General features: G+C 41.3%; 1 protein-coding gene across 1 annotated transcript in view; it reads right to left on the bottom strand.

The window, feature by feature from the left end:
• Moxd1 (monooxygenase DBH like 1) overlaps positions 1-14,216 on the bottom strand; it is an 80,942-nt gene that overhangs the window by 16,597 nt on the left and 50,129 nt on the right. Inside the window, exons 5-10 of the mRNA XM_031380606.1 lie at positions 11,910-12,089; positions 11,537-11,639; positions 9,433-9,599; positions 8,241-8,432; positions 6,083-6,142; positions 4,042-4,184 (exon numbers count right to left, since the gene is read on the bottom strand). Coding sequence (XP_031236466.1) covers positions 4,042-4,184; positions 6,083-6,142; positions 8,241-8,432; positions 9,433-9,599; positions 11,537-11,639; positions 11,910-12,089 — 845 coding nt within the window. The remainder of the gene's footprint in view (positions 1-4,041; positions 4,185-6,082; positions 6,143-8,240; positions 8,433-9,432; positions 9,600-11,536; positions 11,640-11,909; positions 12,090-14,216) is intronic.

Raw genomic sequence — 14,216 nt, 5'->3', positions numbered from 1 at the left:
TGATAGCCAACCACAAGCCTTGTTTTGCAAAGTAATTTTCCCTGCTGTTCCAAGTGGTAAAAACCTATTTCCTGGCAAGATGGAAGTTAGGGATAAGGCAAAGTCCAACAGGCTGTGAGAGAATCTGTGGAGATGCTCCAAGGCGAGCATAGAGGATGAAGTGAGAAGCATCCATTCAAGTTCCATCCATTTGCTAAGAATTTCATGAAGTCATTGTTTTCAATAGCTGATTAGTACTTTATTGTGTAAGCCTGTCATCCTGAGTGAGGTAATCCTCACTCACAAAAGAACAGTAACAGTATGAACTCACTGATAAGTGGATAGTAGCCCAAAAGTTCAGAATACACAAGATACAATTCACAGACCATATGAAGCCCAAGAAGAAGGAATACCAAAGTGTGGATGCTTCAGTACTTCTTAGAAGGAAGGGGGAACAAAATACTCACAGGAGGAAATATGGAGATAAAGTGTGGAACAGAGACTGAAGTCATCCAGAGACTGCCCGACCTGGGGATTCATCCCACATACAGTCACCAAACACAACCCTGACGCTATTGTGGATACTGGGTAATGCTTGCTGACAGGAGCCTAATATGGTTGTCTCCTGAGAGGCTCTGGCAGAACTTGACAAATACAGAGGCGGATGTTCACAGCCAACCACTGGACTGAGCGTGGGGTACCCGCCGGGGGAGTTGGAAAAGGGACTGATGTTGCTGAGGGGGTTTGCAGCCTCATGGGGGAGAGCAACAGTGTTAACTAGACAGACCCACCCTCCCCAGAACTCTCAGGTATTGTACCACCAACCAAAGAGTACACATGGAAGGACCCATGGCTCCAGCTGCATATGTGGCAGAGTATGGCCTTTTTGAACCTGAGGGTGTTCGATGCCCCAGTGTAGGAGAATGTCAGGGCAGGAAGGTGGGAATGGGTGTATAGGGGAGCACCCTCATAGAGGCAGGGAGAGGGAGTTGGGATACAGGATTCCAGAGGGGAGACCTGGAAAGGGGATAACATTTGAAATGTAAATAAAGAAAATATTCAATAAAAGAAAAAAGTGAAAAAGAAAAAGAAGCATTCATTCATTTGTAAATATATGACCATTTGGTTTTTATATCTTTGCTACACACACACACACACACACACACACACACACACACATACACACACACACATTTCCTCTTTAGTATGTAAAAAGTAAAGAGAAAAAATCTACTTAAATTGAAAAACAATATGATACCAATATTTGAGAAGCTGGAGATGTAAGACAATGGTATAGCACTTGCCTACCTATGCCAGCCTCAGGATTTGATCCCTATCAGTGCAACATACCCAACATGTATGCATGAACACACAGAGACACACAGACACACATACACATACACACACACACACACACACACACACACACACATATGCGTGTGAGGGCCAAAACCCAGCAATCAAAAATATTTAAAGAAATCTTTACATTTTAAAGATTATAAATTTTAAAGAAATCTTTATATTTCCAGGAGTTAAGCATAGGTCCTCAGAACTGGTGGCAATCGCTTGTTCCCACTGATTCTTCTCATTGTATCCTATCTCAGTGTTTTTTAGAATTATATTTTATGTGTTGTTCTGATGTCTATTAATATCTTATTGATCCTGTGTACTTTTGTGTAATTATATCACAGTCTTTCATTTTGAAAGGTTGAAATGTTCAGAAGTTCTTCCTTGTATAGACTGTGAATGCTCTTTCATTTATGACCTACTGTGTGGGACTGAGTAGTCTTTTAATCTTAGTTTCTGTTCTCTCCTCTACAGAGCTGTCCCATGTCCTGTTGCCAACTAGACTATGGACAAGTAAGTTAAACTAAGCCATGCATGTGAGCACTTAGTAACTGCTGTCTCAGTCACACAAGTGTTTTGTGGTCACTAGAATGTGCCTTCTGCTCTCATGATCACCGCATGGCTTGGAAAGGGACAGAAGAAAACATGTCTATACATGATCAACCCAAAAGTGCTTAGTTCTCAGTTTCTGATCCTTGTGTTATATGGAACATGAATTAGAATGTTTGTATTTTCTTTAACTGCCTGCATATCATCATGTCTTCACTGAGTGTTTTGTATCCTGTTCTTTAAAACGCTCTCAGAAGTCTGTGCAAAGTTTTCTCTAACTTGCATCAGTTTTTCATTTTTAAAAGCTTTAATTATCAGAAAAATCTTCCTGTTAAAACAAATTACATTGTCTCTAAATTCCCATCAGCCATCTTCCTGGTTTGTGCTGATGTGCCAGAGAACACAGATTCTTTTTCCTCACCTCCTCTAATGTATCCTTGGCATGAGGCCACCAGGCCTGTGTCCTGATGCCACTCCCTGAATTCTTCTTCCTCTTTCTCCTGCTGCTCCCTCAGATGCACTCAGCCAATAGCCATGTGGGGGCCACTTTACATCTGAATGTAGCACCATTTCTCCTGTCAAAACTACTGCCACTGCCTAGGCCCGAGGTGCTCTTGGCTTTCAGTGAACAATCACAGTAAATTCCTGACTCACTCTTTCCAATCTTATCCTTCTACAGTCTTTTCTTGTCACCCTAGCCCAGTGGTTCTCAATCTTTAAGTCACAACCCCCTTGGAGGTTGCATATCACATATTTACATTACAATCCACAAGAGTAGCAAAATTACAGCTATGATGTAGCAACAAAATAACTTTATGGTTGGGTATTATTACGACATGAGGAACTGTACTAAAGGGTGGCGGCATTAGGAAGGGTGAGAGTCACTGCAGGCCTAGCAAAGGGTCTTTGCTTCTATCCCATGCTGGCTTCTTTTTGTACTACTATATAATGATCTCTGTGGCCCAGTATACTCCTAACCCCATCTCTTCACACAGTCTCTGCCATACTTCATTCTGTGCTAGCCAAAGGCTCCCTCTTGTTCAAACCTGCAGGCTCATCTCACACACACACACACACACACACACACACACACACACACATACACACACACACACTGTTCTCTTTTCTCTCTGCATCCAATGCCCTTGACTATCTTCCTGTTGTTGGCTCCTCAGCCTGCAGGCCCCTGATCAAATACCACCTTCCACACTCCATGAAAGGTTCTGACTCTTCTGCTGGCCGGTCACTCGCTCCCTTCCTTCTTCTCACCATTTTAATACATCTGCTACAATTTCAAATTTAATGTCCATCCATTTGTCTCTTATATACCCCCAAACTCTAGGATATAACCTTAAGAAGAAAAAGATAATCTTTGTATTTAATCATACTGTTTCTCTGCTATGCAGTTACATAGTGTTTATGGAGCAGGCCTGAATCTGCTGCCTTCCTAATCATGATCTCACCTGCACACGGAAGCACACAACCAGAATCCCAGAGTCTGGGAGGCAGAGCTAGGAGGATCACACATCTGAAGCCAACCCAAATCCTACAGGAAGGCCCTATCTAAAGTGAGAAGGCCTGCTTGCAAGGCTCACTTGTGGCTATTGCCTAGGAACTTAAATAGTTGGGAATTTCCTAAGCTGATATAAAACTTTCTCTAAGTTATCAGAAGGCTCAGCATGCTTCAGCACTGTAGTCAATGTGCTTTGTGCTGAATGCTTGCTTTCTATCATCAAGTCAGCAAATTGGGTATGCATTAGGCAGACAGTACTACAGGGAGGATCCCCAGTAAAAAGCCTGGGTGGCTGCTCTACAGAGCTTTTCTAAGAGACCCTAATTCAGAGACATCATCTTGACTGGTTGTGCATTCTGTGTGGCAGCACAGAGAGGCCTCTGCTAGCTTGGTTGCTCTGAACTTTGCTTTTCCTTTGTATCATTTCCTTGTAATAACTTACCCAGAAGTCCAGCTAATGGCTTAGGCCTTCCTAGCAACTGCTGATTGCAAGGCTGTTTTGTAGGACCTTGGACATGGCAACGAAGCTTACTTGGTCTCCTGAGTGCCAAGCAATCCAAAAGGGCAGCACATAAAATAACTCATTATATGATAGTTGTCTCAGTACGAAGACAGGAGCCACTCTTGGAAACCCATAATCCAATGCCACTTACGTGACAGGTCTGTAGATCTCCTTCACGCCAATGAACTGCAGCTGTTCCATGATGTCCGGGATGCTGGCGCACCGGGTCAGGTTAATTCTTGGATAATAAAGAAGGTACGAGAGACACATTTCATTCCTGGTGCTTAGTCCTCCCTGAAAAATAGAGATATTTTATTTTGCAGAATTCTCAGACACAGAACTCAAAGACGACGGTGTCACACAGATCCACTCAATTTTGAAATGCATTCAATCTTTATCATTTGTAAGTAGTAGTTCATTTTTGTTATTTCTTGTGGTACTGAGGGTCAAATCTGGGCCTCAGATTTGCTGGACAAACCACTACTACTAAGCTCTTGACCCAGCCTCTTTCTAACATATTTTAAAACCGGTTCTCACTAAGTTTCTCGGGTTGTCCTTGAACCTACAATCCTTTTATCTCTGCCTCTAAATAGCTGGCTTGAAAATTGTTAATTTACAAAACTCTCAACTTTCAAAATAGATTGAATCATTAAATATTAATATCATTTCTACCTCTTTAAGAGGTCCCTTTCCTAGATAACCTATTAAAGCCTTCAGAGTTCTGGTAAGCTGATATAAACCATGCTTCAGTAGAGATCTCAGAGGTTCCTGGTGATGTGCCCATGGTAGGAAATCCCTTTGATGGAATTATTCAGAGTTGTGAAGGAGAGAGAGGGTCTTGTGGATCAAGCTGCTTTGAATTTCTCACCCTCCTGCATCTACTTCCCATGTACTGTTGGAGTGGTTTCTTAGCTGAGCTGAAGTTTCTGGGATATTATTATTATGTATATCAATATCAGCTGCCATGTCCCACAGTGGTGAGAGGCAACGTGTAAGTGATATTCCACCATGTTTTAGTCAAAACTTCAACTATCTGAGGAACTCAGAGTTGCTTCAACATTTTCTATTGTCCAGTTTTCAACCAAAAATTATTAAAGAGACTGTGAACTGTGATATTTACTCAAGAAAAAGAAGTCATTAGTCACACATTGAAAGACGATACAGATGTTAGATTTAGCAAAGACCATTAAAACTCAAGTAATTGAACGCAAATATGATCAAAATGAGAGAAGGCTTCAGAAGCGGCACTGGAAAGAGAAAACCCAAACAGGTTGGACATTAAGTGCTGAAAGTGCAAAATGGAATAAACTGTCCACATGAGCACCCACGGGAACACCCACGGAACGTCCACTCCACGGAATGTCCACGGAATGTCCATGGGAACGCCTATGGAAAGCGTTCAACAGCCTTTTCCATCCCCCTGTGATAGTCCTAAGTCTAGAAAGTTTTTCTCTGACTCTTTTGGAGAAATCATACCCTCTTCCTTTAATTTCTTAACATGGAATGGCAGAATATATTTTCTGATTTAATTCAATTTCATATATTCTTTATCTAAACCTAAGCCAGTTATAACAGTAGATTTATACATAAAACAGGATGCAATCTGTCAATATTTTGCCAAAGGTGTACATTGGCCTGGCTCATGCCTTAGTATATAGTTTTAGATTGAAGATTTTCTCTTCATAAAACAAGCTGGTGGGAGATGACCTCTTCTTGTGTTCCTAGAAGAGACTGAGCAAGGCACAGAATATCTATTTCTTGAAAGCTTGGCAGAAGTCCCCAATAAATCTGTGGGGACCACATTTCTCTTTGGGTCAGAAGCTCTGAGTTCATGTACTTCATTCCTCCTTTTGAAGTCCAGATTTATTTAAATAAACACCCAAGTAGACCCAACTGATACAGAGATGAGTTCATGCCTTGTCTATTTGATGGGAACAAAGTAAAAGATAAAGAAGGGAAGCATCCCTAAAGCACCATAAATTACACTGTGGTTATTAGCGTGGTGCCATTGGGGTTAGTGCCTGATAAAGCACTAACAGAGCTCTCATTTCACCTTGTGATGCTACTTGCTGAAGTATTTCAGGGTTTTGTTTCAAGATAGGAGTGGACTTTGCTTTTTATTTTACTTCTTTTACAATCAAAGGTTATTTCTTCCTGTATTAAAATGAATTCTAAGATTAACATTTTCTTACCCAAGTCATTGCAGCTCGGTCCTTGGTGTTATACCGGCATTCAGTGATCAGGTTATCGCCCTGGAACAAAAGCAAGAGCCTTCAGGTTAGGGTTTTAGACCTCTTTGCTTATCTAATTCATCCTCAGATCAACAGTGTATATTTACTGTGTGAGGGAAGAACATCAAGCAGCTCAATTCAGCAGACTTTGATCTGCTTAACTCCTTTGTTAATACACTCATAAAGCAAGCAAACGAGGACTCTCCAAGTTCAGACCAGACTCTGCAGTAGTCTAGATTGACAACTAGATAAGAAACTAAAAATCTGGATACAATTTGTGTATCTGAGCACAGTGAGTAAAATAACACTTATTTTACACAGCTGTTATGAGGACATTTGATGTCTTAATTAGTATTTTGACTTTAGTAGAGATAATTATTTCGTGAAATATTAGTCACAATCCTACTGTGCTTACTTATACGCCCATTAACATCCTTAAAACTCTTTAGTTACATTCTTACTTCCTTAGACATTAATAGTAATTTATTGTTTTAGTGCTTTCCAACTTTTTGAGCATTACAGCACACATAAAAAAATGATGACTTTTTTTTTTATATAGCTTTCCACCATGTAGATAAGATATTTCTGCTGGTATCATTTCACTTTTGAAAGCAGACTTAAAGGGCAATGAGAAAATGGTTCAGTGGATTTAAGCTCTTGCTATCAAGTGTGGCAACTCCAGTCTGATCCCTAGGGCCTACATGATTCAAGAGAAAAAGAAGCACCCTGTAAGGCAGGCATCTCTCTGTGGCACCAGCCCTGTAAGGTAGGCATCTCTCTGTGGCACCAGCCCTGTAAGGCAGGCATCTCTGGCACCAGCCCTGTAAGGTAGGCATCTCTCTCTGGCACCAGCCCTGTAAGGCAGGCATCTGTGGCACCAGCCCTGTAAGGCAGGCATCTGTGGCACCAGCCCTGTAAGGTAGGCATCTCTCTCTGGCACCAGCCCTGAGCACAGTATAGACATACATCACATTTAGGAAGAAATGGGGGAGGACAGCCAGCCGTGAGACCAACTCAAGGAGTGAAACGAGAGGGTAGAGGGAATCACAACAAAGTATTCCTTCTCAGCCTGTGGAGGTATACAAATTATTAAAGTGTACAAGTTATAAAAGGAACTGTAAGTCTGAGTTACCAGTAAAGTATGATCCTTAAAAAAACACATAGGTCCCTCTTTCTCCATTAGTTACTTCTGTTTTTTCCACTGTCCTCCAACAGATTGTCTTCTTCCTGACTGCTCATGTCTTCTAAAAACTTTACTGCAAGCCTTGTTGTGTGCCATGATCATCTAACAAATTGTGTAAACATCTAATTTTTAATAGTCTAAGGATAGGAAATTGTATGACTACTGAGCCTGATGGGCATAGAAGGGAGACAATGCATTATAAAATTAAAGAAAAAATGAAAACTTTCAGTATTGTAAGACATACAGTTTTCTTCTTCCACCCTAACCCCAAGTATTGGTACAAGTTGGCTCACAAGGCAAAAAGTAATGCACACACACACACACACACACACACACACACACACACACACGTGCATATGCTGGTGGTGACTGACCTTACAGTTTTGTCCCCCATCACACAGCTCATAGGGACTCAGAACTATGTCCAGTCTTAATAAGGTTGCTGAGGACTTGAACTCAAGCTCTCATGTTTGCAGAGCAAGCTCTGCAAACCCACTGAGCCATTTCTCCAGCTCTGCTCTTCTGGAAGAATTATCCTAGGTTCATTGTTCACTCAAAGGAAACTAATAATAAACTAATAAAATGTGTCCCCTCTTCAAGATGGCATATCATAACGGGCAATTTTGCCATTATCATAATTGTAACTTAAAGGGTCCCAGAGCCAGTGATCTGAATCTGTGCTGTTCAGTTGTTTTGGTTTTTCCTTTCTTTCTTTCTTTAATCAAGAATTTGCATTGCCCCCAGGGAATGGTAAGAAAAGCAAGTTTCTAGTTTGGGAAGCAGATCAAACACATTCTGGATTCTGTTGTAAGCAACACCCACAGTGGGTGGCTTTAAGACTATGAGTGAGCAATCCTCTTGGCTGGCAGGAGCCCTACTGCATCTTGGGAGCTAAACCTCAGGTCACAGTCTCTGGAGAAGAACACGTATGCTTACTGGTAAGATTGTTTGTTCTTCCTTCAGATACTGAAACTCCTGGAAATTAAAGTCGTAATCGTCATCGTAAGCCAGCAACTGCATTTCATCTCCCTTGCGAAAATGACGCAGTCTGATGCCTTTGCCAGCCAGGTGAGCATGGAGAAGAACGGCAAACACGTGGATTCCATTTGGTTTCTCAGCTCCCAGGGCCTGCAGGACAGGGAGGAAGACCTGATTAGCTCCTGGAGGGCATGCTCAGACAAGTCAGGCATACCTGAGGTACAACGGACAAAAAGATGAAGCAATTTAAGTGAAACTGTGAGGTGCAACATCTTGCATTTAGATTGTTGACTTCTCTGTGATCAGCATTTGCCAGAAGAAGGAAGGGAAAGGTACCAAGCCACACTGACTTAGTTTTCTCTTCCCTTCCTCTGGGAGATGAAAAGTCAGACAATGGTCCCAGTGAAAAGATTACAGCAGCAGGTCAATAACTGCAAAATGCAAACTCTCCAAAGGAAAACCTGGTTCCACTTCCCGTATAAAAGAACGGATCTTTCTGAGTGGAATTGAGTGATTCGCCCTGGTTCTGCAGCCGCTATGTGTTGTCATGGTAATTTGAATCAGGGTCTAAATGACTCAGCAGAACGCGTTCTTTCCACTTCACCACTGTAAGGTCACAGAATCCCATATTTCATAAATAATATGACCCATATTGAAACACTTGGATTCAAGAGAAAAATCTGTTAATGAGGGTAGCTGTGGGAAGCCTACAGTTTACAGCTTCCCTTGTGCACAGTGTTTTTCACATTTCTTCTTATTGAAAGAAGAAAACTATAAAGCCGAGAAAAACAGAAAAAACAAAGTGAGTCATGAAAAAGTACAGGGATAACAGATGAAATGGAGAAAGGAGAAAGAAGCCACACTAATGAAGAAAACTCATAAAATGCCCAAAGGGAGTAGGAAGAAAAATGGCCAAGGGAGGAACAAATCACCTCCCAGGTCATTCTGCCCACCCCCCACCCACCTTCTTCTCTCTCAGCCTTCCTCATTCTAAATGGGCAGCCAAAGGTCCTGCCCAAGTGACATCAATGGCTTTCCAAGAAGCCATCACTGAACACATCATAAACATGCGAAGAAACTTTCACAACACCTTGTCTGAGAGCGGGGGCTAATCTGGAGCTGTCTGGTTGTGGACTGGGACACCGCTTACCTCCTCTAGGCACTCCAGAGTGCAGTGACCCTCAGAACGGAATTCGGGCATCCCTGGAGGGATTGTGTGGAACAGGCTTACCCAGAGGCCAGCCTCAATCACTCCTGCGTCATAGCTCCTTATATCCATAGTATGGAAAAACCTCAGCCCAGAACTGTCTATTAAGCCTGCAACAAGGGCACATAAGGAAGAGAGGATTTGAATACTCCTAAAAGGGTTTCACATTCATTTGAAATTTCTGTTAAATTAATTGAAAATTCATTCCTGTTAAAAATCTCATGAAGAAAAGGAATACAAGCAGAAATGAATGGAAGACAAAAATGACCTTTGTGAACAGAAACTAGAACACAAATCCCCACATTGTCTGTAAGCACCATAGACCCATACAGCATGCTATGGAGGGTATGTTCGAGTTATCTAGCAGACATATTTCACTGTTATCTAACACAGTGACAGAACAACAACAATAACAACAAAATTAAAGTCATTCATTGCTAAGATTGAATAACCCTAGAAGTTTTATTTTATATTATTTTGGGGTAACTTCAAATCTTACTTATAAACCATTCAGCTTCTGATACAGAAAGCCACTTAAGGCAGTAAACTCTGTCCAGGTTATGAACATGCTCTTACTCCTTAACAAAGTCATCAAACAGTTATCGAGAATTGGTATGTGGTGAGCATTGCAGGGTTAAAAGACAAATAACACATTCATGGCTACGACATGTTACTAAAGGGAGGGAGAAGATGTGACCCAGATACTATAAACCTGTAATTAATTTTACTTAATTGAAACCTTTCCCACAGGTACCTAGACACAGATATATGAAGAGTATGTTTTTACAAGGAAAGTTTTATAGACTACCACTACATCCTCCTGGATTAATTAGGTCAACAATTAAATACTCTCACACTGTCAGCTACATCCTTTTCGTATCAACAGGCAGAAACATAATTTTATTTTAATTGTTTCTCTTTCCTACTGAATTATAACTTTTGTTTGTTTTATTTTGACTCAGGGTCTTACGATGTAGGCCAAGATGGCCTCAAATTGCCAATCCTTTGCTCTTGGACCCCAAGTATTGGGATTACAGGCATTCACCATTATACACAGCTATGACTATAACTTCCATGAATGAAAAGTGTGATCCGGATCAGTGAGAGATCCCCATGGCTTAGTGACTTTTCTATTGCTGTGAAGAAACAGCATGACCAAGAGAATTTACTAAAGAAAGAGCTTGCTGGGACTTCCTTACAGTTTCAGAGGGTTGGTCAATGAGTATCATGGTGGGAGCATGGTAACAGTCAGGCTTACAGAACAGTAACTGAGAGCTTAGCTCTTGAGGCAACAAGCACGAAAGAACTAAGTAGGAATGGCTGGTATGGGCTTCTGAAACATCAAAGCCCACTTCTAGTGACATACCTTCTCCAACAAGACAATTCCTAATCCTTTCCAAACAATTTCACCAACTAGGGACCAAGTTGACCAAATATGAGCCTATGTGAGCCATTCTCATTCAAATCATCCATTCTGTCTCAAAAAATAAGGTGGAAGGCAGTTGAAGAAGGTACCCAACATGGAACTAATGTCATGTCACATATGTATAATATGTATATATACATGTATATATACACACATATATATGTGTGTGTGTGTGTATGAGTGCGTGCACATGGGCACACACCCACTCACACACATACCACACACAATACACACAGACACAGGGAGAGAGAGAGAGAGAGAGAGAGAGAGAGACAGAGACAGAGACAGAGACAGAGACAGAGAGAGAGAGAGAGAGAGATGTATTTAGAACTAATTTATATGACAAAGGACCTGCCTGTTTTCCCACTTCCTGGTATCAACTATGAGACTGGATTCTTAGGATTTGTTGACCACAGGTGCTCATTTGTACAGCTGCCACTGGTTCACAGCTACTGTCCCAGTATAATTCTGAATAGCACCCTGTTTTGCTATTAAAAGTATCCTACTTTGGACTTACAAGTTAAGACTTTATAATATGACATTTCCTAGTTCACTTCAACTATGTTATGGACAATAGTTACAATGACATTTTAAACCTGGTAGGTAAAATAATGAACTTACCCTTTTTCCGTGCGGGGTTATCATAATGGACTTCTAAAAGCACGTAACGAGGATCCATTGGCATGCCAAGAGATAAGCCAACATGAGGTGGATAGGTAAAGCCCTAAACATGGGGGGGCGGATTTCATGAGACAGTGACTTGTGGAAGTCCCTAAGAGTTCTGGTGCCCCAACCCACCCATTCCTTCAAGACCCTTCAACTTCTGGAACACCATCACTCATTAACCACAGATAATACAATCTTTTAAGGGGAGAAGACTTTCCTATGAAAGTAGAAATATAAATAAATATGTATTTTTGTGTAAGAGCAGTGTGTTTTTACTAGAGCCATACACATGGGAGAAGCACAATCAAATAATTGTCATTAGCCTCACCTCTCCACCAATGCCCCAGGCGAAAATCACAGTTTCGCAGGTGAGGAAGGCATCGGGCATGTTCGGGTGGTAGCACTCATGGCCGAAGTCCAGAACACTGTCGTTAAAGTTGCTGCTGCATTGATAGAGCAGGATGTGATGGACCAGGTTCTCATGGCCTCTCTCTATTATGGGCTCCACCTACACAAATAGAAATAACAGGGAGAGTATCATAAATGAGAAAGCCTTCCCACATCCTACAGTGGGCATGGAAACAGCAGCAGTGATTGTCCAGTCTTCAAAGACATGTCCCTCTCTGCTATATAACAGGCACTGAGATCCAAACATGAGATGCTCTGAAGTTGTCCATGATGATGATGATGATGATGATGATGATGATGATGATGATGATGATAATGGCAGATGGTTGGTAACAACAAAGATGAGACAACTATTTACTCCAAGAGTTGCAGAACTTCCCCAGTTTTCTCTTTGCTTGTATAACTCATGTCTGCTTCCCTCATACATTTTGCAGTGCCCCTTACTGTTTTCCAGGCCTTCGTGATGCATTGTTATTATTCTTCTCATGGTCTCTTCACATAGAAAATTCAAATCAAGGCTACCAGCACAAACTCTCTGCCTTCTTCTTTTCCACTTCAAAATATTATTCTTACCTAGTGTAAGTGACAGATCATGTCTTAGTCATTTTTATATGTGTGAGTTGGGTATGAAGTAGGGCTCAATAATGGGTATTTTTATTTTAATAATAAAGGTCACATTTTTTTGGATGAACAACAATATAAAGGTCACATTTTAATGACAGATTATGGGTCTAATTTGAGAGTTAAAAAAATCTTCTGGTGATGAATGATTATGTCACTTCTTGAAATGTGAGGTGGAATCTGAAGCCAATTAAAACAGGAAAAGTCTATTGGTCCTGCTGGTCCATGCGCACCTACTCTTTTCTATTGAATTCTTCGGAAGTCTCCTTCACAGCACTTGTCTATTTCAGTTAGGAACATATGTCCCAGAGTGAACCAAGCACATTACCACTGCAGACATCATTCCCACACCCAGATGAAGTGGGAGTCTGGGCTGTGGAATGAGGCTCGGTTACAGAGGTCCTCATGATGATGCTGCAGTTCCCACATTCTCAGAGCTCAGTAATGCTTCTGCTTTAGCTCTCCCTCCTTACATGAAGGCACTGCACTCAGAAATCCCTGTTTGCTCTCTACATCAGACTGCAGATTTAGATGAAGCATCTTCAGCTATTTTCTCCTAGCACATTGCGTTTGTTACTTCTGTGGATTTTCTTTTTTGGGTAGGAAAATCCAAGCACAGGGATGTAGTGGGTAGAGGTCTGAAGTGGGCAGCTAAGACATTCAACTTTGTAAATTCAGTCCTGTATTATCCACTTGTACATTTCGGAGCCCCCATTTATGGAAATAAGGTAGCACATGGCATTGTTTGTGCTTATCTTTAAAAGGTCACAAGCCTGAAGGCAGAGACTGTTTTTCATTTGCTTGAAAAGGGTGGTGATGTTTCATACATGATTATAAAATTAGCTGTGATTACACAGAACTCTAATTCAGACCTTCTATCAAAATTTTGTTTTCTTATCTAGTTTGTGCTGTCCTGTGATGTTATAGACTTATTTGAGTGCTTCTGTTCATCCCAAAAGACAAAACAAAACAAAAATCTCAACAGGCAGATGTTCAAAGCCACGTGAGGGTTTTGTTATATGCCTTGGAAGCGTTCCAAGTTTGCACTGAATTCTACAAAACAGAACTCAGAAAGGAGCCACAGAATAAGGAAAGAGCGGATGTTGCCAAGACAGCTTAGTCAAGGCAAGTGAGAGGGAGCCTAGCGTCTGTGATGCTGAGCATGGATGGTTGAGAGTCTGTGATGCTGGGCGCGGATGGTTGAGAGTCTGTGATGCTGGGCGTGGATGGTTGAGAGTCTGTGATGCTGGGCGCGGATGGTTGAGAGTCTGTGATGCTGGGCGCGCATGGTTGAGTTTAGGGAAGTTTAAATACTACCTTAAAAAATTAAGAGCAATGTTTTTATTGTCATGAGAAACATTGAAATGAATATTTAAAGCCTCTAGATTACAATGTGTTCTTGGAATAATAGCATCTATCCTTTATCCAGCAACTCCCATGTCCCAACCTCAATATCATTCTTTGTTTCTATATCTGGTCTACATACTTAATATTAATGGCATAGCTATAGGCTAAGTGTTAGTGTCTCCATCATATAAAGAGAGATTCACAGAGATTAGGCAACAGGTCACAGAGACTTATGGAGAAGGGGACAGAGATGAGAAAC

This window comes from Mastomys coucha, unplaced genomic scaffold (assembly GCF_008632895.1).
Source record: "Mastomys coucha isolate ucsf_1 unplaced genomic scaffold, UCSF_Mcou_1 pScaffold2, whole genome shotgun sequence".
Lineage (NCBI taxonomy): Eukaryota > Metazoa > Chordata > Mammalia > Rodentia > Muridae > Mastomys > Mastomys coucha.
This window is presented reverse-complemented; position numbering and strand designations above follow the sequence as displayed.